This window comes from Crassostrea angulata, chromosome 1 (genome assembly GCF_025612915.1).
Source record: "Crassostrea angulata isolate pt1a10 chromosome 1, ASM2561291v2, whole genome shotgun sequence".
In the NCBI taxonomy this organism is placed as follows: domain Eukaryota; kingdom Metazoa; phylum Mollusca; class Bivalvia; order Ostreida; family Ostreidae; genus Magallana; species Magallana angulata.
The window spans coordinates 14,594,584-14,618,385 of NC_069111.1; the positions used below are offsets into that span (position 1 = coordinate 14,594,584).

At 33.2% G+C, this 23,802-nt stretch overlaps 3 protein-coding genes and 1 long non-coding RNA gene across 4 annotated transcripts; 3 read left to right on the forward strand and 1 right to left on the reverse strand.

Moving 5' to 3' along the window:
* Nucleotides 1–552: 552 nt before the first annotated feature.
* LOC128156076 (ras-related and estrogen-regulated growth inhibitor-like) lies at nt 553–9,811 on the reverse strand. Its single transcript, XM_052818070.1, has 5 exons — nt 9,150–9,811; nt 4,224–4,354; nt 3,420–3,613; nt 1,996–2,119; nt 553–1,171 (listed from the first exon to the last, which is right to left on the reverse strand). Exons 1-5 carry the CDS (start codon nt 9,202–9,204, stop codon nt 1,034–1,036), a joined length of 642 nt encoding a protein of 213 aa, XP_052674030.1. The 5' UTR covers nt 9,205–9,811; the 3' UTR covers nt 553–1,033.
* Nucleotides 3,520–4,288, forward strand: LOC128156091 (uncharacterized). The gene is made up of 3 exons (XR_008239674.1): nt 3,520–3,633; nt 3,846–4,045; nt 4,154–4,288. It is a non-coding gene; the product is annotated as an uncharacterized LOC128156091 (long non-coding RNA).
* Nucleotides 9,812–10,984: 1,173 nt separating the features above from the next.
* LOC128174049 (probable dolichyl pyrophosphate Glc1Man9GlcNAc2 alpha-1,3-glucosyltransferase) lies at nt 10,985–18,438 on the forward strand. The gene is made up of 13 exons (XM_052839719.1): nt 10,985–11,099; nt 11,422–11,500; nt 11,878–12,071; nt 12,235–12,361; nt 12,943–13,011; nt 14,922–15,042; nt 15,892–15,995; nt 16,118–16,238; nt 16,436–16,569; nt 16,788–16,927; nt 17,178–17,275; nt 17,910–17,982; nt 18,185–18,438. Exons 1-13 carry the CDS (start codon nt 11,035–11,037, stop codon nt 18,420–18,422), a joined length of 1,563 nt encoding a protein of 520 aa, XP_052695679.1. The 5' UTR covers nt 10,985–11,034; the 3' UTR covers nt 18,423–18,438.
* Nucleotides 18,439–20,776: 2,338 nt separating this feature from the next.
* On the forward strand, nt 20,777–21,700 carry LOC128188642 (complement component 1 Q subcomponent-binding protein, mitochondrial-like). Its single transcript, XM_052859815.1, has one exon. The coding sequence runs from the start codon at nt 20,846–20,848 to the stop codon at nt 21,626–21,628; it is 783 nt and encodes a 260-aa protein (XP_052715775.1). The 5' UTR covers nt 20,777–20,845; the 3' UTR covers nt 21,629–21,700.
* The last annotated feature ends 2,102 nt before the right edge of the window (nt 21,701–23,802 follow it).

Consider the following 23,802-nt stretch of genomic DNA (forward strand, 5'->3'; position numbering starts at 1 on the left):
TTTTCTGTTTTATGTATGAAACAAATTAAAAACAGTGGTCAGACCCACTGGTGAGAAAGAGTTCGAATTTTGAATCATCAGTCACTTTTTTATATCTTTTCTTCTATGTATTGGAGCGAACATGTTCAGAAAATGTGGCTGATATTCTAAATGCACGATTGCAATTATGTAGTTGGAATTAAGATTAATATGTGTAGTTCTTTTACTTAGGTATAGTATTATTTATAATTCGTAAAAAATCGAAAAAAAACTTAATGTGAATAACTTTATTCTAGATGCCATATCGTAACTGTTGGTCTTGCTGATTTTACATCGTTTTCTCGTTTCACTTATCAATTTGCAGTTTACAGTTTATTTTTAAAGTATAACATTCAGATTTGCTTGAAAAATTACTTCAATTATACAATTTGGTAGAGATCTCTACATGTAAATCTTGAAACAAGTAACTCGAGAGTGGCCGTCGACTTGCGCCACACTTTTGTTAACAATGTTTCCCTATTATTTACACTCTTATTACGGATGTTACTCATAATTAATATGTAGACTTCTCAATTGAAAAAGACAGGAAGTGTTTTTTTCCAAATTCAAGGTATTTTATTATATTGCATATATGTAAATATACATATTTAATTTTTATTTAATGTGCACATAAATTATAATTGAAAATAACTTTTGTACAACCATGGTCATATTTAAGTATTCATTTGAACAGGTAACTACCCCGTGTCTCTGTAACACAAACTTTATCAGGACAATATTTCTCCACCCAAATTTTAAAGAAAATAAATCTCTAATCTCATGACCTTTAATTTCTGCTTAAAACACAGAGGATATCAAGAACTATCCGCTCCAAGCAGCAAAACTTTTCAGCATGAAGTTACAATTGCACTTGAGCGTACTTGAATGCCTGTGAAATTTGGAATGTAAAATTGTCGCCATCATCTCTCGTGGCAGACTGCTTATGCGGAAATCTTCAGCGGGATTCCGGTTGAATCATCCGACTTTAAACGAAATCCAGGGCACTTTAATTTTTTCACATTGTTGATGTCCGTTCGCGAGTAAACACACTAAAACGCCTCCTTAATGATGCTCGAATTAGTTTCGGGGAACCAACGGGGGCATGCGATAATTTGCGATGTCCTTTTGTTGTTGCATCTTTTTTTTCACTTATCTAAATCAAGAAAAAAAGATTTTCAATACTTGAATAAGAAAATTTAAACTGAAAAATTTGTTTAGGCAAGTAAAAGGAAACTATTTTAAATGAAATTCTTTGCGTTCAATCGCAATGTTAAGTTTGCGTATAAATGCAAAGGTTTTTGGCGTTTAAAGTTATTGAGAATTGCTATTAAACGCATTAATGCAATAACAGTAATCTCATTAGTTAATCTTATTAAACGCAATTAATGATATTTGCTTTTTAAGCGACTAAACGTATTCATTTGATATATGCGTTGTCACTTACTGTGGAATCATCATTGTTCCGGGGGGGGGGGGGGGGGGGCAATGTTTGTGGCTTTCGTGTGTAACACTTGCCCACGAATTTACACCCGCACGAAACTATTCACAACCATTTGTTTCATATTTATAAAAATTATCCAAATTACACTATCAATGAAATTAAGTCCCAACGAACCAGGAAAAAAGTGACTACGCATTGATCCCTTACGAATAAAAAAAGATTCCACAGTAAAGAAAGGACATATATTGTTGGAAAATGAGAGGCTAAGATAAACATTGTGGCCGTCTAAGTTTTATGGTCGCGTGGCCGTGTCAAGAAATACCTACTGTATACAGGGTTATTTTTGCCATGTGTAATTTTCGCCCTTTTACACATGCAAACAGTTTCGACTCGTCTTGAATTCGCCCGGACACAGTTGTGTTTAAAGAAAGATAATACGAGATATTGGCATTCGCCCAGTCTTAAATTCGCCCGCTGGTAACGAGGGCGAAAGGGTCAAAAATAAAACGGGGCGAATATTTCCTTGTGTACAATACCTTTCTGATGAGCTCGTGAAACACCCGCCTTATGCTCTCTGTGTTGGCCGAGGCTGAGCACTCTGTCACCATATAACCGTCCGTCCGCCATTCCTGTCCATCCTGGGGTTGCTTTGGAACAGTCCTGGAAATTTAGTCAAATCTTGCTGAAAATGCTTTTCTTCTCAAAGCAATATGAGCTGCAATTTTCATGTTGAATTTTTTTATACGAAAATGTTATTTTCTACTAAATTGACAAAAAATATCATGTTTTATATATTTCTGTTTGCCATATTTTTGTGGGAAAGCTGTTGAGAAGTCTTGATTTGAGAAAAATTGAATTATTGTCATCCTGTATAAAATTTGATCTGCTATATATTCCTTAGAAGAAAAATCTTTCTTCGGACAAACGTTAATGGGTTTTTTTTTCAAGTCTTATTTATCATTAGAGCTTAAGTTATATGCAGACTTATCATACTAGCAGGTTTTGCAGCAAAATAAAAATCTAAATAATACAGCTCATATTGCTTTAAATTGAAAATTCCGATAAATCTGCCGTCGTCGGTTATTCGTGTTTTCTTATTAATTATTATTTTATTTACAAAAACTAGTGTAAAGTTCGGTAAAAGCATTTATATCTGAATTAAGTTTACTTAAGGTATTTAGTTGAATAACTATGAGTATTTTGGATAGGCTTTTTTTCTTATCCATTTATTTATATGTTATATCAATTAAAGGAGTGTTTTTCACTTAAACACCCTGAAAAACGTTGTTCAAGGTTGCAAAAATTCACTACCTCTTTCAATGAATTGATTCGTTGTTCGCCTGATTTCAAAAGAAAAAAAATGAAACATAACGTTTTACTTCCCAAATGAAAACGAATCGAAATGTGAAGCCATTATATTACAGAAGTGTTATGGAGACCGTTATTTAAGTAGACACAGTATTCCTCTACCTGTCTGTCTGAGACTAAACCAAGCCAATTGTATTTTAAAAAGCTTCAGAAACGAAATGATTGACCTAATAATAACCTATATGCATTATTATGCAAAAAATGACTAAGTTCAAGAGTGATTTTGTATGACCTGAATTGTTTTTATACAATCGATGATCGTTGTATTTAATCGAATTGACAACGTGGGTAAACCAAATTACAGACTAGTATAGTACTTACTAAACGAACTCAGCACATCAGTCTTGTCTTAGTGCTAATTTCAGTAAAGTTTGTATAAATACGGTGACCATTAATTAAATACCCGTATTGTATGATATGTACTGCAGTAGTATGCGTGCGCTTATTGTTTAATTTCAGAATTTGATATTCTTTGCAATTAATCAACTGTTGGAAAAGTATTTCTACAAAAAGATGTTCAGATTGAACCCCCCCCTTCCCCCCAACCCCTTTCTCGCGTTTCCATCAAAATTGTTTTCGTAATTGTAACCACCTGGAGTGTTCGAGGTCACATTTGTTTCCAACCAAAACCATGGGGATGACCTGGTTTGGCTTCTTCTCTTTCTTTAGCCAGTCCATGACGACTTCCGCTATGTCAAAACTGTTCCGGTCCGTCACTGAGTAGACGATCACTGCGCCATCTACCTTGTGTAGCCAGTCTCTGGTAGTCGACTTCCGGTCAAGATTCTGCAAAGAAGACAAAAAGAGTAAAAACTGGACTTTTTTTTATTCTTGACAAAATAACTAAACTTATGAATAAGTCGTAAATCCGTTCAATCTCATGGAATTATTCTTAAGGTACAATGTGTTTACAACCAATTGATATCAAACAATTTAACTATTGAAAGCATTTTACTAGTATTTATATAGTTAAACCATTCGACAGCTTTTAATGTATTTGGTCGTGTTTTTTATTTAGCAAATCGCAGTCAAGGTGGTGAATGATTAAAACTGAAAGAAGATCTTTGTCCTATCAATATTTCAAACATCATCTTCACGCGTCAGGGAAGGAAGTGTGTAAGAATGCTGTGAAGTGGCCATCATCTCAGCAAGCTTTAATTGCTGTTTACGTAACAAATTTACTCTTGCAAAATATAGCAAATGGGGGAATAATACACAGTGAGTCATGTTTCATCTCCATTCCCTCAATTTTACGATAAAAATCTCACAATTATGAAGATTAGTCGAAATTGCGTTTGAAATTTTCTTTTTCTGGATTACTTTCAGCTTAGAACAATATGGGTCTATTCGACACAGGTACCCTCTCTTATACGTGAACATGGCACAACAACCCTACCTTTCCTGCTACGTCCGTTATTTTTATGGACACCTGCTTTTCATCCACCAACACGTTTCGTTCATACGTCACTTCTTCCGGGGACGCATACTCGCTGAGGTATCTTCCGGTCAAAAAACGCACCACAACTGCTGCAATTTAAAACACACGATGAAAAAAAACTGCAACACAACTAGTGACGCCCTCCCCACCCTTTCCAAAAAACATGCTTGTTTTATGGTACCTGATAATGATTTTGATATAAAAAAGTGTCCAATTCTGATTAGCTTAAATTGAGACTTGTTGATCATGTTTTATATACTTCTAATATATACATGTAGTATACGGTTCCTTTCGCTCGCGAATGTGACCAAAGAGGTTGAACAATGTATGTCGCTATGTAAAATACATCATGGAAGCAATGGTATGAGATATTCATAACGTAGTCTATAAAGTATCGTGAAGAATAGCTATCATTGGATGTGTTTCTTTAAAGTACATTTAAACCCTGATTTGAGGGATAACTGATAAATGACCATGACTGTTTTAAGTCTTCCTCGGAACCCTCGGGTTTTCTATCCATTGGTTTGAATACGATAGTTAAGATCAATATCTGGCAGATCCATGGCTAGTTGGGGTTATGAGCAATTCCAATTATGTTTTAGATTTGGAAAATTACCCGCGCAGCGGCAAAAATTAAAATGAGTGCTAAGAGAAGGGGTGATCTTTAATTGCTGTTTCTGGTTAATATAAATCAGGCTTAAGATTTATCAGTTTCTACATCACGATTTTATTATACACCCTAAATATATATATATCTATCCATTGGTGTTTTAATTGCTTTCAGAAAGGATAGCATATAATGGCTTTTTTCTTATATATTTTGTTTATGTCAACTAAGATCAAGCTCAAGGTATGTATCAATTGATAACGTTATTTTTATAATGAATTGGAATTGAGCCATTTTTTCCGACTATTGAGCCGATTCCTAATTCTCTAAACACGTATAACTTAAATATATTCCTACAAATGTTTACAGAATGATGTTCAAGCTGCTTTTTGAATATTGCTCTGTAGCTACTTTGTATATAATTACGATATCTGGATTATGAGGCAAATGAAAAAAATATTGCGGGTTTTTTTTTTCATTATGATTCGGGAAAATCAAATGGAGGCTTTAGCTTATTTAGTTTTCCAATAAACAGAGTGCACTTGTAAAGTAATTTTGTTTATTTCTCTCTCTCTCTCTCTCTCTCTCTCTCTCTCTCTCTCTCTCTCTCTCTTACACATGCAATGTCAGTATAGCTATTATTTCATTTTACAAATAATAATATTATCATATTATGTTTTTAATTTTCAAGCCAACAGAAACACAAACCCAACTGCATTAATTGTTACAAATTAAAGCAAGTGAATGTTATTATCGGTGAGAGAGAGAGAGAGAGAGAGAGAGAGAGAGAGAATTATATTATATATAATTCAGGTGTTGCAAGTGTATTTCAATAGTTATATCATGTGTAAATGTTTTATTCTGAAATTAGATTTAATGGAATTTCCGCAACTATTCTACCAAATACTTGAAATCTTGTGAAGTGTAAAAAACCAAGCTAGATTGCTTCCTCTTTTTGAGCAATTTCGAGTTTCCTATCCAATGCCTTTTTTTTTAATATGATATGACACATAAGCGAGTACTAACACATGCAGTGTAAGTTCATCGGAAGAGACATAAATAGAGACATTGACTGGTAGATCTCGTGAGAAGTCGCGAACCCTCTTGTAATTACTGTGGGAATAATCAAAAACAACATCCATCAGTCAGAAAAACTGACGAAGATGAATAACCACTTGAATAGACACGTGTTGTTTGCTTTGAAGACTAGTCTTCTATAGCTCTTTGGAAACATGGCAATGAGAGAGAGAGAGAGAGAGAGAGAGAGAGAGAGAGAGAGAGAGAGAGAGAGAGAAAGGAGGGCATTATCCTAGGTAATAATTCTGCATGGGTATTTAGAGACAAATAGCAATATATATGTGACCATTTTATCTATCTTTCAAGGCTTACTTTAATGTATTTCACAATCAAAACAAACCATAAAGTTTTGTCTTCTGTGCTTTCTTATCTCGATGGTCTAATGTTTGTATCCTTATTATTCAGTATAATAAAGAGTCTTTGGGGTTAGACTTGACCAATAAAACGATCGTGCCCGTTTCCTACTGGGTTTTTTTTTTGTTTAAAATGTTTAACCGGTATCTTATCGGGTTCTTCAAAGCTTATCTTCGATCAAGACAAGATGATCTTACTTTACATAATCATAAAAGCTGAGTTTAAACAAGCAGAAAATGGTTTAATTTACCTCCACGAAATTCAAAAACATTGAAAACCATCTGAACTATATAGCAACCGGGTTTCCTTGTGGAAGAGGGGGGGGGGGGGGATTGTGATTTTATTCCTGTGTAATTTAGCTTTTTCATTTTTACAAATATTAAATTGACAACAATAATATTGCATGTAAAGCTTAAACTCCCGTTCATTCATGAATTCTTTCAATTTTTCATTCATTCATTCACAGGTGTGAAAAAAGTTACAATCTTTCTGTGTAGCATACCATAAACCCATACTGCAAAAAAATGTAGAAAAAACTATAATTTATGCAAATTTAATCTTAAATGTACAGTGTGGGTTGGTCTATCCTTAGCTTTGTATATAATAAAACTATAACTTTTAGAACCAAGCACCAAATTATCACCATTTATTTCCCTTTCCCTGTGTATTATAATGTCATTTAAGGCCTCATTTCGTATAATGCTGCGTCGTAATGTCCGTCATCGTCATAAGTTTTAAAATGCCCATTGAAAAACAAACAACATCATCGATCAAATAGCAATTTTACAACCCCACAAATCCAAAGGAACTCCCTATCACTATTCAATTTATCCCGGCTAAATACGAGGTTCCTCGAATAATCAGCTTGTGAATGAAATACGACAGTCTGATAATATAAGAATGGAGATGGATTCAGCGAGAAAGGTGCAATATTCGACAGGTTGTGAGGCCGTGAGTTATTGTAAAAGTGTCGGAGATTGAATTTACCCGTTATAGGGAACGGACTCAAGTGCAGATTAAACAGGGAACACATTAAGAAATCTTTCGTTCATTCATCAATCCTATACTTGCGTACATTGTAACATTAAAGACAATGCGATCAGAATAAGAACACTTGAAATAACCAATGAAGGAAAATGGGATATTTTGAACCAGTACAACTCTTAAAATACTTCACTGGAATTAGATTGTACCTATCCAAAAAACTCTCTCTCTCTCTCTCTCTCTCTCTCTCTCTCTCTCTCTCTCTCTCTCTCTCTCTCTCTCCAGAGGAGGAAACATGCATCATGTTGGTTTTGCCTCTATCAGAAATAACTTCAAAGAAAAATTCATCGCATATCGTGCCGGTTTTAGCGCGCAGATTTATTTGAGATGTTCACAGGTGCTCTCTGATCGGTTCAACATCTAAGTTAGTTCTATAAAGGGTTCTCTTTAATTCTTAAACTTTAGATGTTTCAATCAATTTTGGATTATACCGGAAATTGAAAGAAAATTAATCAAAAACCTACAGTGCATTTTCACATTTCGTAATGTACAAGTTCTCCATTCCATGCAGACTTAAAGATGATTTTCATTAGCTTTATCTCTCAGAGAGATGCACTTAAAAGCGATATACCGCAATTCAATTATACTTATTTTTGACATGAATTCGCATTAAAAAGTATCTGTAAAACTTAGTTTTCATGCTTTATCGATCTTTTTGCCTAAACCTTTAGTAAGTAGAGGAAAGAAAATCCACAAAACGAAATTTACCAGATTATAGATCACTTCAAATTAATGACAATTGCGTACACTTTCTGACTGACTATACATATATACACCAGTATATCAGATTTTCTTTAATTTATACATTTTGGTTTCAATCGTCCACCATTACATGAAACTCGCAGATTTTTGTAACAAATTTTTATACTGGTGTTAATGAAAATAAGACTATAAATGTAAATTAATATGTTTATTCAAAAGTGTTTCCTTTATAAACATCAGTTTCACCCGTTTCATTCATGAGAATGCCAACTTAACTTAGATGTCTTTTCGAAAGATTGATTACGTTCTAATTCAGACAAGGAAGGTCTGGTTTAATTGTAATTTAGTTTAGACACAGATCGTTCTCAATCCTGTACATTTGCACGGAAACTCTATTTTTTTTTTTGGGAGGCCAGCTTGTTCATGTGGTCTAATTATCTCATTAATGACTTAAACATTTCAATCAACTGCACTTCCGTGCGTGTACTATCGTGTTGAAGTAAATTTATTAAGAAAAAGCTCATAAAAGTACACGAGAGACATCAAGATGATTAGTTTGTAAAGAAGAGAATTTAGAAAAATGTGTATTAAAAAATACAACAGTGCAATAGGTTGAAAGATTTTCTTTTCTCTTAATTGCAGCATTTCCAAATGATGTATGTTCATCACAATCAACTTATCATTTAAAACTTATTTGATTTTGATGACTTATGGGGCATGCAAATCTGATTCTTCAGTATCTTGCATAATTTCTTCGAATTTTCATTACAGTAACAAAGAACTTCAAGGTAGTCTTTGGACGCATTCAGCAAAGCATGATAATATCTTTATTAAACTCGAGTCAGTTAATTTGTATGTACAGTAACGGTAAAGTTCAAAGAATTCTGGGTTTTTAGTGTCCAGGGGTTTTATTTTTTGCGGGAAACCACAATCGCAAATGGAAACTTTCCATAAACTTGGCAATGGAATATTCGTTCGATTTATTTCCTGTTCTATAAATTCAAATGAATAGGACACTCGTGCAGAAACATACACGCTTTAATTAATCATAACCACGTGAAATTGGAATTACAATATACGACATCCCTCTACAAAGTTACCTGTTTTGCCGACACCTTCCTTCCCCAGTACCAGGATGTTAATCGGTCCTTTCATTTTTTGGTGGTACTAATCATGTCACATTTACTTCCGTGTCGAACGAATTGTTTTGTTTTGAGAGTCCTCGAGTTAAAAAAAAAAAAGAAAGTAATTTACACAAACTATATGTATATATGCATCGAAGACAACACAAGGTCCTTCTTGTCAATAGCAACGTTATGTCAACACTGAATCACTGGTCGGCCTGTATAACGTTTATCACTGTACGAAAGAAAAAATTCAGGTTTAAAGGATCCGATAACTTTTTCTTCTGATTTTTTTCTTCTTCTTGATTAATTTCTCCTAGGTCAAGGCTTCGTTTTGGAACTAACAAAGTGAACTGTAGTTTACAAAATACGCGAGTAGTTATTTAGATAAAGACCGCGGATGAGCAAACATAACTCTAGCGGTCGTGGTATAAATATATACGAGCTAAGGCTTTGAGCTGGGTGAATCTCAACTGTCTAGGTAGATGGGGGAAACTTTGCGGTTTTAAAGAATTTCCTCCCGGATTTGAATTTAAGAATGTCGAGCAAAGTCCAAGACGAGCCTCGATTATCATACAATTCATTTCACGTCAATTTACAGTCCATGTAAATAAACCAGCATTCCTCTTCGATTGTTGGCAAAGACAGTCGATTTATCTTTCTCTCTTGGCAAGGTGCATTGGCAAATTTCGCTAAAAATTCTAGCGTTCGCTTAAACCGTTATTCTGTATCGTTCTAAACCTTTAATCTAAAGAAACTACTTTTTTGATATTGAAATAAAACATCCTCTTTAAATCAAACAAAATTTATCTATACATGTTTTGATTTCCTGGCTTGTTTGTAATTTGGTAGATATTTAAACAAATTGAATCACTATGGTAGTATTTAGAAGAAAAGAACAATTGGTAAAAATGGCATGAACCGCTCAAACATCTAAGTGCGTTTTACAGAATTCAGTTACGACTTACAACCAAATAACAGAATGCTAAGCTTTCATAAAATAATATTTGTTTTGTTCCCCAACCGCAGCGAGATTGAATTTATGGATTAAGATAGTAAAGTTTTGAATAAATTGTGAGATAAGATAGTAAATATTTACCACTACGGTCGTAAGTTCTTTCGTAAATGCACTCTAGTTTAAATTTACTCTGTTACATATGCAACTTTGTGGTGGTTTGCGATCGGATACTGCAGAAACAAATGTACATAGCACATGCGTGGATTCAGAAATCCGGCGTGGGGAGGATGTATTCAAGCTATAGTTAATTATAGTTAATGCATGGGGTGGAGGAATACCCCTCTGCAAACATTTTTCTTAAATTTACGTAAAAAATGATTTATGAGGAGTCCCCCCCCCCCCCCCACACACACACACCTCATTAGGTGCATGTGAAAAAACTAAGTGATGAAATTAATAAAATTAAAATTGAAATATAAGATTTATAAGTATGATGTAGTACCCCTCCTACCCCCACGGATTAGGATTTTTATGAATGGAGAATTCCCTATTTCTTTTTTCTTTTTCATTTGCTTGTCAAGCCCACCCCTACCCCTCCACTCCCCTTTCAGAAAAAAACCATGCTACGTGCCTGCTTACTATGCAAAATATATACTAATTTGTAGATGATTTGTTTCCCAATCATCTTGAAAGTATTTCCTGGGAATTTTCAGAAGCACGCAAGATTATCTTAGATTTTTAATAGCGATTTTGTTTCCTGGTGGATTTTTATGGAAGGGGGGAGGGGTCACATATTTATTCCGGAATTACAAAGTTTGATCTGAAACATTTGGTCATTCAAACGTTTTATGGAGTAAGTAAATAATAGAGAGAAGTAAAGTGTTCAATCAACATTGAAGAAAAATGAGAGAAGTGTGGCAAGTTTCCCTTGCAGTTAGTTGCATCAAGCTTCTCCTGATTCCTTCTTAGTAAGTGTACTTTTTGCATATTTTTCATGTATGTTTAATCACATTTACTGCGCTGTATTTCATAATACAACAAATATTTCGTGACTGTGTATATATGCAGAAAATCTTTGAGCAGTTGAGCGCAAGTCTTGTCGCAGTAACTAGTATTTCACACCAAAACATAAACTCTGTTTGAGAGCTTACTGTGCATAAATGAAGATATATTTATGGCCTCTAAAATCATAAATCTCTATTCTCTGGCCAGTGATTAATAGAAACATATGATAAGATTTCTTGATGTTGATATGAAATTATCATAATAATGTTCCTCTTTTTCCTCCAGTCATTCCACAGATTTTGAAGTTCACAGAAATTGGTTAGCAATAACCTTCAGCAGACCAATTGAACAGTGGTATTATGAGGTAAATAAATTTCCAGATTGGAAATTTAACCTGATTACACTTTCGTAATTATTTTTCTGCTCAAAATATACATTAATTCACTTACATGGAAAAGTCTGAAGAATTTTAACTTAATTTTGAAATCCATCAAAGAAATAAGATTTTCTCATTTCTAAAAAACTACAAAAAATCTGTTTTCAAGCTTTGAAATTTCCATTTGATCAACTTTATCTGTTCTTCATGTTTTAATAAAAAAGAAGAAAATTGTCAATAACTTTTGGAGGAAAAAACAAAGACAGAGTATGACATGGTTGAATTTTGACTGTGAAGCATAACTGTGATTTCAATTGTTAAAATTGTAAAATAATAGATAAGTCAAATTAATTTTTTCATTGCAGAAAACCTCAGAATGGACGTTGGATTATCCCCCTTTCTTTGCATGGTTTGAACATTTCCTTGCCAAGGTGGCCTATTACTTTGATAGAGACATGCTAAATGTTGAGAATCTGAACTATGCTAGTGAGGCAACTGTACTTTTCCAGCGACTTTCTGTTATTGTAACAGATTTTATACTGGTGCTAGCTGTCAAAAAGTAAGAACTTCTTAATGTATTTGATAGTTTTCAATCTTTTAAATCATGTACAGTTTACATATATAAGTTGAAATAATAATTACCTTGAGATGTTATTCCTTTTGTTTGATGTGATAAAAGGTAATCTTAATATTTACTAGCAATTGTTTTGTGTTACTTTCAGGTTTTGTGCTTACATGAAGACCTCTGTATGGAAAAAATCAAAAACTTCTGATGAAAGTTTATTCAACAATAAATCCTTGATATTTTCTGTCCTTGTTTTGTGCAACTTTGGACTCCTGATAGTGGATCATATCCTTTTTGCATAAAAAAAAATTGTGTTCTCTGTTAAATGTTTCTCAACATGCTTTGATGGTAACAGAAAACAAATAATGTCTTATTTGGTATGAAATCCAAGCAGTGATTAACAGATTTATTTCTTAAATCATTACCATTTTACTGGAACATTATTTAATTTTTTTTAAAGTAAATCAGATTGTTGATCAACATTTATTGTGTTTATGGGTAATCAACATGTCTGTCCATTTATGTGTAAACATAATTGAATATCTCAAAATATATTTTTAAAAAAACACCAGAAACTCAAAATGTGTTCAAATTTGGTCATAATGGATGTGTGTCTTGACCCTTAGGCAAGGTCATTTGATGATGGTCAAGGTCTTAGAATTTTATTTATATATATTGTCCATATCATACATATACTTGTAGTTGTTATGATGATGAACATCATTAATATTGAAACTCAGTTTTGCATCTCTTATTTCGACCTTAGGTAAGAGCGAGAAGACTGAGATAATTAGATGTAGATGTGTGAAAATGACAAATTTTTATTATTACCAGTAGTAATTGTTTGTTACCCTTAACACTGTCACATATTCATTTCCAGTATAATGGGTTCATGTTTGGAATTCTTATATGGTCGATGACATGTATGTTACAGGTATGTAAGAAGACTGTATACAATAATATTACGATATCTCAATCATTTCTTGTGCACAATTTTACGTCTTTTTATTTAAAAACATACTTGCTTTGGAAACACACCATACTCACTTAATCAATCGCTCTTCCTTTATTTCATGGAATTACGTGTTCAAAATTTGATACAAGTACTAGTTTACATGCCAAATATTAGGCCAGCATTTTTTTATTTTTAGGTTTACAAACCCGCCGCTCGGTTTTCTGAGTTTTTAGAAAAAAAATAAAATTACAAAAAAGTTCTTTTTTCTCCCCGACAGCAAATTTTTCCTAGTAGGAAAAGTGTATCGCTATTGTTATCACAGAGGCATAAAATCTGCTCTTTTTGTGTCATGATGGCATAAAAATTTCTTACGCATCTTTTTCTCGTGCTACATTCTTCAGAGAAGCTTCTACAAACACTCTGCTGTAAGTTTCATACTTTGAAGTTTTACCGACAGTGTTGACCAGTGGCTAGACAAGATAGTCACACCTCACTGAACATGGCTTCGATAGTTACCTGTGCAGCTGTTTTCAAGTACATCACTGTAAAATGATTCCCTTTCATTTTGTGTTGAATTGGCATATGTATTCATTGGCCTTTTTAAAAATTTATTTTACAGAGAGAGAGAGAGAGAGAGAGAGAGAGAGAGAGATGTATTAGATATATTATAAATTTCTGCAGTAACTATTCTCATGAACACATTGTAAAGTGACCTGCCTAGTGAATTTAAAAAAAAATAATATTATTTTTGGTGCATTTTCCGTTATTTTCAAATTTTCAATTAAAATTTACCATTACATAATTAATTGCAAAGTTGTACTTTGTACATGGAAATTCAACAGGATAAAATACATGCACACATATAGTTGCAGTGATTTTATAGAGTCTGTTCACATTCACAATGTTATATTTGAGTTTTCTCACATATAAACACCCAAACCAATTTTGTAAATAAAATGTGAGAGATCAATGAAGTTGAATATTTTTTAACTGCAGAAAACATGAAAGTAATAAATATTTTGTATATTAATAATTATATACTAGTATCATACAGGAGAAAACATTATGACTTTATGTACATAAAATTTAGGGTTTTTTTTTTAAATGAAATGTTGACATGTCCGAACAATAGTCTGACTAGTAACTTTGAATCTTGGGCTAGTAAATTTGTGGCCAAATTTTGTAATTGCACACCCCTGACATTGCTATATGTACATGTAATATCAAAGCTGTGTGTCTAATATTCTATTGTACTATTTCAGTGATATGTTACACAGATGACATACTTTTCACATGCTACACTTGATGCAGTTACACACCACTATCATGAAGTTGTCATTCATTATATTCATGCGCGGATCTATCGGGGGGGTCGGGGGGGTCCCGACCCCCCCTGGAAAATGAAAATTTATTAAATTTACATAGTAAAATTATCGCGAAAATATGCCTCGGACCCACCCTGGCAAACACAATTATCCTTCGGACCCCCCCTGGAAAAATTTTCTGGATCCGCGCATGTTATATTATTAGAATAAAGATGATGTCATAAAAGGTTTTTTTTCTCCTACAGAACTTTAAAATTTTGTGGTTCGGAAACCTAAAAATAAAAAAAATTTAGGTCAAAAGAGATTTTTATTTTTTTTTTTATTTCCTCCTCCTACGGAACTTTATCATTTTGTTGTTTGCAAACCTAAAAATAAAAAAATGCTGGCCTTACATGTTAAATAAAAGTTTTCTATATAAGACCAATAATTTTGTTTTCAGTTTTGATAAATATGCAAAAATAATATTTTAGAAACCAATTAAATTATTGAAAAATAATTTAGAAACCATCTAAATCATTAAATCAATATAAAACTATTAGAGTTCATACATGTATTTCTTTGCAGGATCAGTTCATTTGGTCGGCTTTATGGTTTGCTGTTCTGCTCAACTTCAAACACATTTATCTCTACATTGCTCCAGCATACTTCATATACCTTCTGAGAAACTACTGCTTTAAAGCAACAGGTAATTAACTTTATTTGATTTAGCCTCATTTTAATTGGTCAGATGTATAGATAATTAAAGCTGCTTGGTCCGATTTTATATCAAATTTTATGCATGCTTTTAAACGATGGCTATGCTAAGTATATGTATAATAATAGACATTGCAGTAGTTTTACCCGTCAATTATGCCAAATTTCAAAGAAGAAAAATACGTACAAAATTTGCTAACAAAACAAACCTCATTAAAAGGTACCGCGTTATTTCGCCTCATGTTAAATTTTACCCCTGACGACGAGACGGGTAAGGTTGTATTACGAATTTGACATCGCTTTAAATAAAGGTCGAAATGATCAGACAAATTACAAATAAACATGTGTACGTTTTGTTCGCTAATATTTCCAAAGTCTGCTTTCTTTAATCGATGCATAGCATGCAGTTTGAATTACCCCAATCATTCGGGGGACGAAACCAAGCGGCTTCCTTTTCTAAACATTCCCATGATGCATTTTGGTTTGTTTTTTCGTTTGCCCTAAGAGAAATTATTTTTATTTACTTTGAATATTTCTAACTTTAAGAGGAGACTGATTCTGCTGGTGTAAATAGGAGAAAGTCCATAACTTTCTAAGATAAATGATTTGTATGAAAAAAAAATAGATACTGTAATTACAAAAAAGTCGGACCAAGCAGCTTTAAGTTTAATATAAATCTTACTTAAAACTTAAAAAGACTTTGAAGGCAAGTATTGAAATGAATTTGAAGGCTTATTGTAATGATTATGTGCCCTGTGTGATTCTCTTATTGGATCAAGGCTTATATTATTGATTTCAGACATGGTTGGATGCATGTATTCATCACTTCTTTTAATTGTAGGGGGAAGTCTCCAGTGGTCATCGTTTTCTCCATTTCGTCTCATAACTCTTGGTTTTGTTGTTATTTATGTGTTTGCCTTGTCTTTTGGACCATTCATATATTTGGTAAGTCTGCCTCAAATTGTAAACAGAAAGGGGAGAGGAATATGAAAATAATTATTTGGTTCAAGTTTTTTTATTGTCACCACACATACGTTGTCAAGTACAGATACTTTTTTTCTCTCCAGAAACAAGTGCCACAAGTTTTGTCTCGGTTGTTTCCCTTTAAGAGAGGACTGTGTCATGCCTATTGGGCTCCAAACTTTTGGGCTTTATATAACTTTGTTGACAAAACTTTAACAATAGTGGGTAAGAATAATATATATTTCATTTTTAATCAAGATACATTAACCCTGTGAATTCAAATAAAAGGCATAAGAGTTTTGTTTAAATTAGCAATATGATTATAATTGTAATCGGACATATCTTTAAAACGAAAATTACAATATAGAGGGAAAGTAGGGATAGATGTACCAGTATTCTCAGTTTTAGCACATGTTTTACAGGGTCAAGGCTACATCTGACAACAGGCACCCCCTCAGCTGTGATGACTGGGGGGTTAGTACAAGAGTTCCACCATGTGGTGTTGCCATCAGTCCCTCCTGTGGTTACATTGCTGGCTACAGTTACTTCTATTCTGGTTGGTACAGAAGAGTAGAAAATTCACAAACCTACATATTAAAATATGTTTTTAAACTCATTATATGTGTAATTCACTAACATGTATTTGGGTTTTTTTTATGAATAAAAATAATGTACACGTACAAGTATATTTCAAGAACCAGTATGTTGCAATGGCAGGACAAAATACTTCACTTATTACACCTATTCAATATACTGATATTTACCATATTTCAGCCTGCCATGTATTACCTGTGGAGTAAGTCCAAGGGTCCGGAGGGCTTTGTCAGGGCAGTGGTACTGTGTGCTTTTGGATCTTACTTGTTTGGTTGGCATGTTCATGAAAAGGCCATTCTTATCATCATTTTACCATTATGGTACGTATTGTTTATTCACCTTGTCTTCTTAAGTATACAAGACCCTATCCTTTATCAAAATCAATGTTTGTGTCAGTGATTACAAGTCAATCAAATTTAAATTATTTAGAACTTCCCTCCGCTTTCCGGTAATGGTATCGATTTGTTTCTCAATGTATCAAAAACTGGGGAGTGTATGTACGGTAAGTTCTAATTTAAATTAGGTAGGGTAGTGATAAACTGTATATCATTTTTCTCATTACATCCACAGCCTGCTAGTGTTCAACAAGAGAGAAGATGCCTCGATTTTTCTGATCCTTTCCACTACGGGACATTATTCCCTCTTTCCATTACTTTTTACATCAGCTGGTACGTACATGTTTTTAATCTTGAACAAGAATAATTCACTTGTACATGTATTTGGAATGGATGGTGACTACTTCATCAGAAACACTTGATCCTTCATCAGTTTGACATTTGTACATGTATTTAATCTTGAACAAGAATAATTAACTTGTATTTAGAATGGAAGGTGACTATTTCATCATTAACACTATATCCTTCATCAGGTTGACATTTGTTAAATTCCAACATATTGAAAAGATAATGTATTTCAGGTTCATTTATTTCTAATTATTTTTTTTTTTTGGGGGGGGGGAAGGGGGGGGGGGACAAAATCACATATAATATACATGTATTATCTTTTCATGGAAATCTACAGTTGAATTTTGTTATCTTTGGTCTTTATGTGTCAACATGTATAAATAGTTAATGTTATGATGTCATAAGAATTCTCTTAAGAGAGTAAATACATGTATATTGCATTACTTGTTACAGCATTATTCACAATAAATTATTCATTCTTTACCTATTACCCTTCTTTATTTATTGCATTTTGAATTTTTGATACAAATTGTTTTCTAAAAGGAATTTATATTTATTGTTCCAAAAATTAATACGTCTATAATATTATAACACAATATCCTTAATTTCTTATTTTCAGAAACAACAACAAAGATTCTATTGATGCTAGCATATTCTGTGTTTGCCTTTTCTAGTCTAGGATACATATACAAGTGAGTGTTTAAAGGCTTACATGTATTTTCGTAATTTGTAAATGTAACAGGTCATAATTATCTGAATACTGGTAGGTCAGTGGGTCACAACCATATGATTTTTTTTTTTCAGTTTATTAGTTATTATTCTAATTTCTGAGTTCACTGTTGTCAAACAAAATTATTGTATTCTTTGCTATTTATTGCATTTCAACTTTTGCAGATCAAATTGGAGCTGGCGGTCCCTTCCTCTTCTTAATTCACTTGAATCCTTGTATATAGTTGGACTTATACCATTAGAAGTGTGGAACAGTGCAATATTTCCATTTTTAGACTTTTCAGAACAGTTTCCATTCCTACCTTTAATGCTAACCTCAGTTTATTGTTCATTTGGTATTGTATATTCCTGGATCAAATTTTATAAAATAACTTTATTTGATAGAAAATTGAAATCTCAATAAAAAATGAAATCCAGCATTCAATTTTTGTTGTTGTTAAGGTAGCTAAACACAGTTTCGTATAAAATCCAGGGGGGTTTTTCTCTGGGGAAAAGCATGATGGGTAGGGATTTTCTTGCTATTTTTATGCGGTATACATGAAAATCAAATTTTTAAATTCTCAGTTGCATAATATAGTGAATTATCTTTCGAATACATGAAAAAAGTATGTAGAAAAATTTTAAAAATTAATTTTGTGAGACTCTAAAATAAAGGGCGGTAACTCCAAAAACATCCGGATTTTACACATGCAGAATTTCATGATTTTTTTAGTGGGTAACATAGCTCTTTAAAAAGCTGGTGAATGTACCCTGAAAATACTATGAAATGATGCCTAAGGACTTGTTCTTGAAAATGTACAGAAATAAAAATGGCTGATTTGGTTGCATTCTGCTTTTAGGGGGAGCCTAAAATGCATGGGTGTACTGCATTTAGAGGCATTCTTTTGTCTATTTTCCGCATGATTTGAGTACCAAATAAATTCTACCATTAAGTTACATGTGCATTATTTTTAAATATTTAAAAAATTCACGATTTTATCTTTCTATTGATATATAGAAATATATGTAACATGTTTTAACTATTTATTTTTATAGGGGGCAGTTTTGCTTGCCCCTCATCTGAAAACGTCCTTATAACGTTACATATAAAACTGTGTTTTGCACCCTAAGATGTGCATAAAAGTATGACCTTATTCATGTTATTTAGTCATCCTTTGCCCCCCCCCCCCCCCCAAACCACACACACACACACAGAGACAGGCTGTGATTTCTAAGCTGTATGTTGACTAATAGCGAGCGCAGCTCGCCGGCGCGCAGCGCCGGCGCGAAGCGAGCTCTACCGGCAAGGCGTGTGTGAATAGAAAATTCGGACTATTTGCACATTCATTCAACGGATTTTTTTGGCGTCAGTAAATCGGACCAGTAATGCATCGTTTTAATCGTCCCAGTAGTTCCCTGTAATCATGGCAATTTTTATCACTTCACACTCTCACGAGAATCAGCAAGACAAATTTAGACAGTAAAAACAATAACGATGTAAGCGACATACAGTCAATGTTACCTCTAAAGTTCACCTCAGTACACTTTCAATAAAAAATAATCGTGTGACGTCACAAACGTTTACACATTGATCCGATATATTTTTTCGGAGTCAGTAAATTTTGACCCACAATTCATAGTACCAATGGTTTCCAACCTCACGTTCCAACATCACGTTCTCCCGAGAATCAAAAGCTTATAAGATGTGTAATTTTAAGAACATCATGCTTTTTAAGTAAATAAAACAGTATACTTTTATTTCTCAGGGTAGTTTTAAAGAGTAAGACGACACTTAACCAACGTCAGCTTTGACGTCACAATAAGCACTGATAAGGGGAAATTACTCTAATTGAAGTTATTGTAAATCTGCTGAAATGACCAAAATCCTCTTAAAATCTTGCAAAGGCTAAGATAAAGAACAGCTGACGAATAAGGACATTTCTTCAGATACAGGAAACAGTTGTAAATTGCACTAATTTGGATGAATGCTCACAAATATTTTATTTACTATAATTACGGTAATTTCCTGAAACGTAACGTTATACGTAGCAGCGCCTTTTTTTTTTAAAGGGGGTGGGTGGGTGGATGGCAGCCTCATCCAAAAAATCTTTGCAAGCAAAAAGAAAAATAAATCATGAAAATTCTAATCCTTCAGCTCTTTAGCAGTTCAATGGTTTCTTTATTTTCACTTCCATTTATTACATCCGGGGGGGGGGGGGGGGGGGGGGGGGGGGACAACACCATATTCTTTTAACATGATAAGCAAATATTTTTAAGCGTAAATTAAAAATAAAATTAAACATTAATTATTTTTTTTTAAGTGGAGGGGCAAATCCATGGTAAGTCGATTTTCTATGTATAAATTGACAAAAATGAAAAAAAATTTAGCATGGAGATGCAGTGCAATGAATATTTATATATTAAAATCTTTATTATTTAACAACATTGTATCTGAGATTAAACTATTGTTCTACATATAAATAAATAAATTATAACAAATCTTATAAACTATGAATAATGAAAATTTACTGAAAAATAGGTATGTTTTATTTTTTGGCATTCAAATTTCACGTTGTTAATTTTATTTTATTAATTTATTATAATTCATTGTTTGATCACATGCTGTGCTCGCCCCAACGGTCGCACCGTAAAACATATTAAATACAGGCATACCAAAAACTGTTGAATCATACAACAGAGGTTGATACGGCAGAGGTTGAATCTTGCCAGAATTTTTTTAAAGGGGAAGGGGGTAATTTTGATCGGGTTCGGTCTACAAAATAATCTAAATGACGTTTACGCAATATTTGTTATCCATCCAGCGTGTGAGGTAGCAAAATCATCAAAATGGAAATTCTTCGGAAAACAGCAAACTTTGTGCTTGGAAAAAGAATGGTTGTTTTTCAAAAAATAAGACTATCATCAACCATGTCATTCCAAACATCGTTTGCAAAGAAAGTCTCTGCGCGCCAAAGTGAAATCAACATCAATCTGAGGGAATTCGGATCCAGCAGTCTATTGCACTGCACAAAGGCATCTGACAAGGAAATGGCAAAAAGTCTACAGAGAGAAATCGAAGATGAAATGGAAAGTTTGTCGAAAGAAAAGTCCTATTTCGACGGATGGGAAATGACTAAGTCTGGAGCAGACGTGAAAATAACCAAAGCTTTTCCATCAGAGACCATATCTGTAATGTTTAATGTTAACAACTCGCTGGCAGACAATTACGATGATATTGAAAAGGATGAATATGATGGGCCACCGATGTCCTCGAGGCCACCATTCATAGTAGAAATTGCGAAGCCGAGTGGAATGAAAATGGCTATCGAGTGTGAATGTTCTTCAAATAGGGAACCTATGGATCAAATTGATGATGAAATGCAAGATGATGAAATTAATGCAGGATATGAAATCAGCAGTGTTCAGGTTTACAGAGACGAGCGATTGCCAACAAACTATGTGTGCCAAGCTTTGGATCGACCACTGCATGATAACCTTATGGGCATCCTAATGGAGAGGGGGATAGACAATGAATTTGTTGATGAACTTGTTGATTTTTGCACAAACTATGAACAACAGCTTTATATAGATTTCTTGGTGAAAATGAAGTCTCATTTAACTGAGAAATAATTAACATGTAAAATTGTATTTGTGACACAGTGGGAATGTAGACTTTTCCATCAATAAATATTTTACCATTAGTTTCTAATTTGATTTTCTTGGATGTAAATTATAAGCATAGTCAGTTGTATACACTGTCACAGCACTGGTTCGATAAAACTATGAAAGGACTATATATGATAAGGGCCTTAAATGGGCCCCCTAAAATGAACATCATCATTTTACTATCATTCTTTGTTTTCTTAGTACAGATATGTATGTGATGTGTTTACATAATATTCATTTTGGTTCAAGTGCCCACAATTTAGAAATATGACATTGTAAATACAGCCTTTTCCCGCCATTTTGCATTGTTAGCTTAAAACAGCTTGTTTTCAAGCAGTTTTTCCTTCCGAAAACATAGAGCGCATTCTTGAACAAATAAAATATTTTAATCAGAGATGTATCTAGCCAAGACTAATAAGTGACAAAAAAAATTTTCTTGTTCAAGCATGCGCTCTTTATTTCCCATTCGTAAATAGATAAGAAAAATGTCAATTTTTGGCTGATTTTGATTGAATTATAGAAATGGCGTCACTTCTGACGTCATATACTGCCAGTGAGTGCAAACAAATCAAATGAATAGATGAAAAATATATTTTATATCAACTCTTCTAAAAAATTAGTTAACATTTTATTGTACCCGAAACACTTAAAAAATGGCGATTTATGGGGGCCAAATTTAACTCTTATCATATATAGTTCTTTGTACACAAGTGTCTCATAATTGTATATTGCCCCAGGCAAGTAGCAACACCTCCATGTATATTTATTATTATAGATTGTACAACAGGTTAAATTTATTAGTCCTACTACGCTGTCATGATTAATTATAAAAGAGTTTAATTTAACATGCAATTTAATTGTAAACCATTGGAAGTAAGATTTGAAATATTGGGTAGAATAAATGAATTAATCTGCATAATAGAAATATATTATTGACTATAACATAGGTACTGGAGTTAAAACAAAGTGTCATTGCAAATCTAAATTTTGCATGGTAAATCCAAAACCAGGGAACTGGCTAAGCAATAACAGGCCTCAAAAGAGACAACAACAAACACCTGGTCTAGTTCATATACTTTAAAATCGGGTCTAAATGCCTGCAAAATATGGCAAGTTTTATATCTTCATCATGACATGAAATGTAGGCACGTACTAAGCATCGTTTTTGTGTGTGTGTGTTTTTTTTTCTTTTTCTTTCTTTTTTTTTTTTTTTTAAAATTGAATTTTTAATTTGCTGAAAATGTTAAAGACGATTTGAAAAATATTAATATAATCTTATATTGGTTACTAGCCACCACCACACGTGCAGATGCATGAGGATTTTGAAGATTGACAAAGTGGTTTATTTTGTATATTTTATTTAGCTTGTCAAAATTTCTGTTCAGTCTAACCCCCTCCCCTGCTCACTTTCTAAAACGATGCTACGTGTCACTCTAATTTTAATGAGACTGCACTACTTGCCTGGAATTTGCTCTATAAATTATTTAAGGTTGGTCCTTACTCGAGGACGCCCTGCAAAATTCAAATTTCTTTGTATGATCAAAAATATCCCTCGGACCCCTCTCTCCCCCCGGCAAACTCAAATAACCGTCGGACCCCCCCCCCCCCCCCCCCCCGGCGGAAAAATTTTCTGGAACCGCGCATGGACGTCATCATTGAAAATATGTAATTATCATTACTGGATAGTCGCAGTATATACATGCACCCTGAGTTGATAATATTACAATTAGTAGCAGTCCTGTTTGTAATATTCTAGCTGCACACTAAGGTTTTGATATCTTTAACTACTATAGGTTTAAAATACTGTATTTCTACATGCATACATGGACCCATGGTACCATTCCCACAGTTTTTACAAAAACACCACTTTATCACAAAAATAAAAGAAAGATTTTTTATAGTCTTCAAAACATACAAACTTATCCATATAGAACTGTAATTGTCCACAGAAATTAAAATTTTACAAAGTAATTTCTCAAAGGTCAAGTTGATTGAGCAAAATGGGGGCATAAACGTTCTAATAGTTGTCGAAAGAAAATAAAGATATAATTTTAAACTTTTCAAACGCAACATATATAAATCTAAAATTCTAAAGAGAAAAATAAGCCATCATATTACAAAAAAATATTAAGATGTTT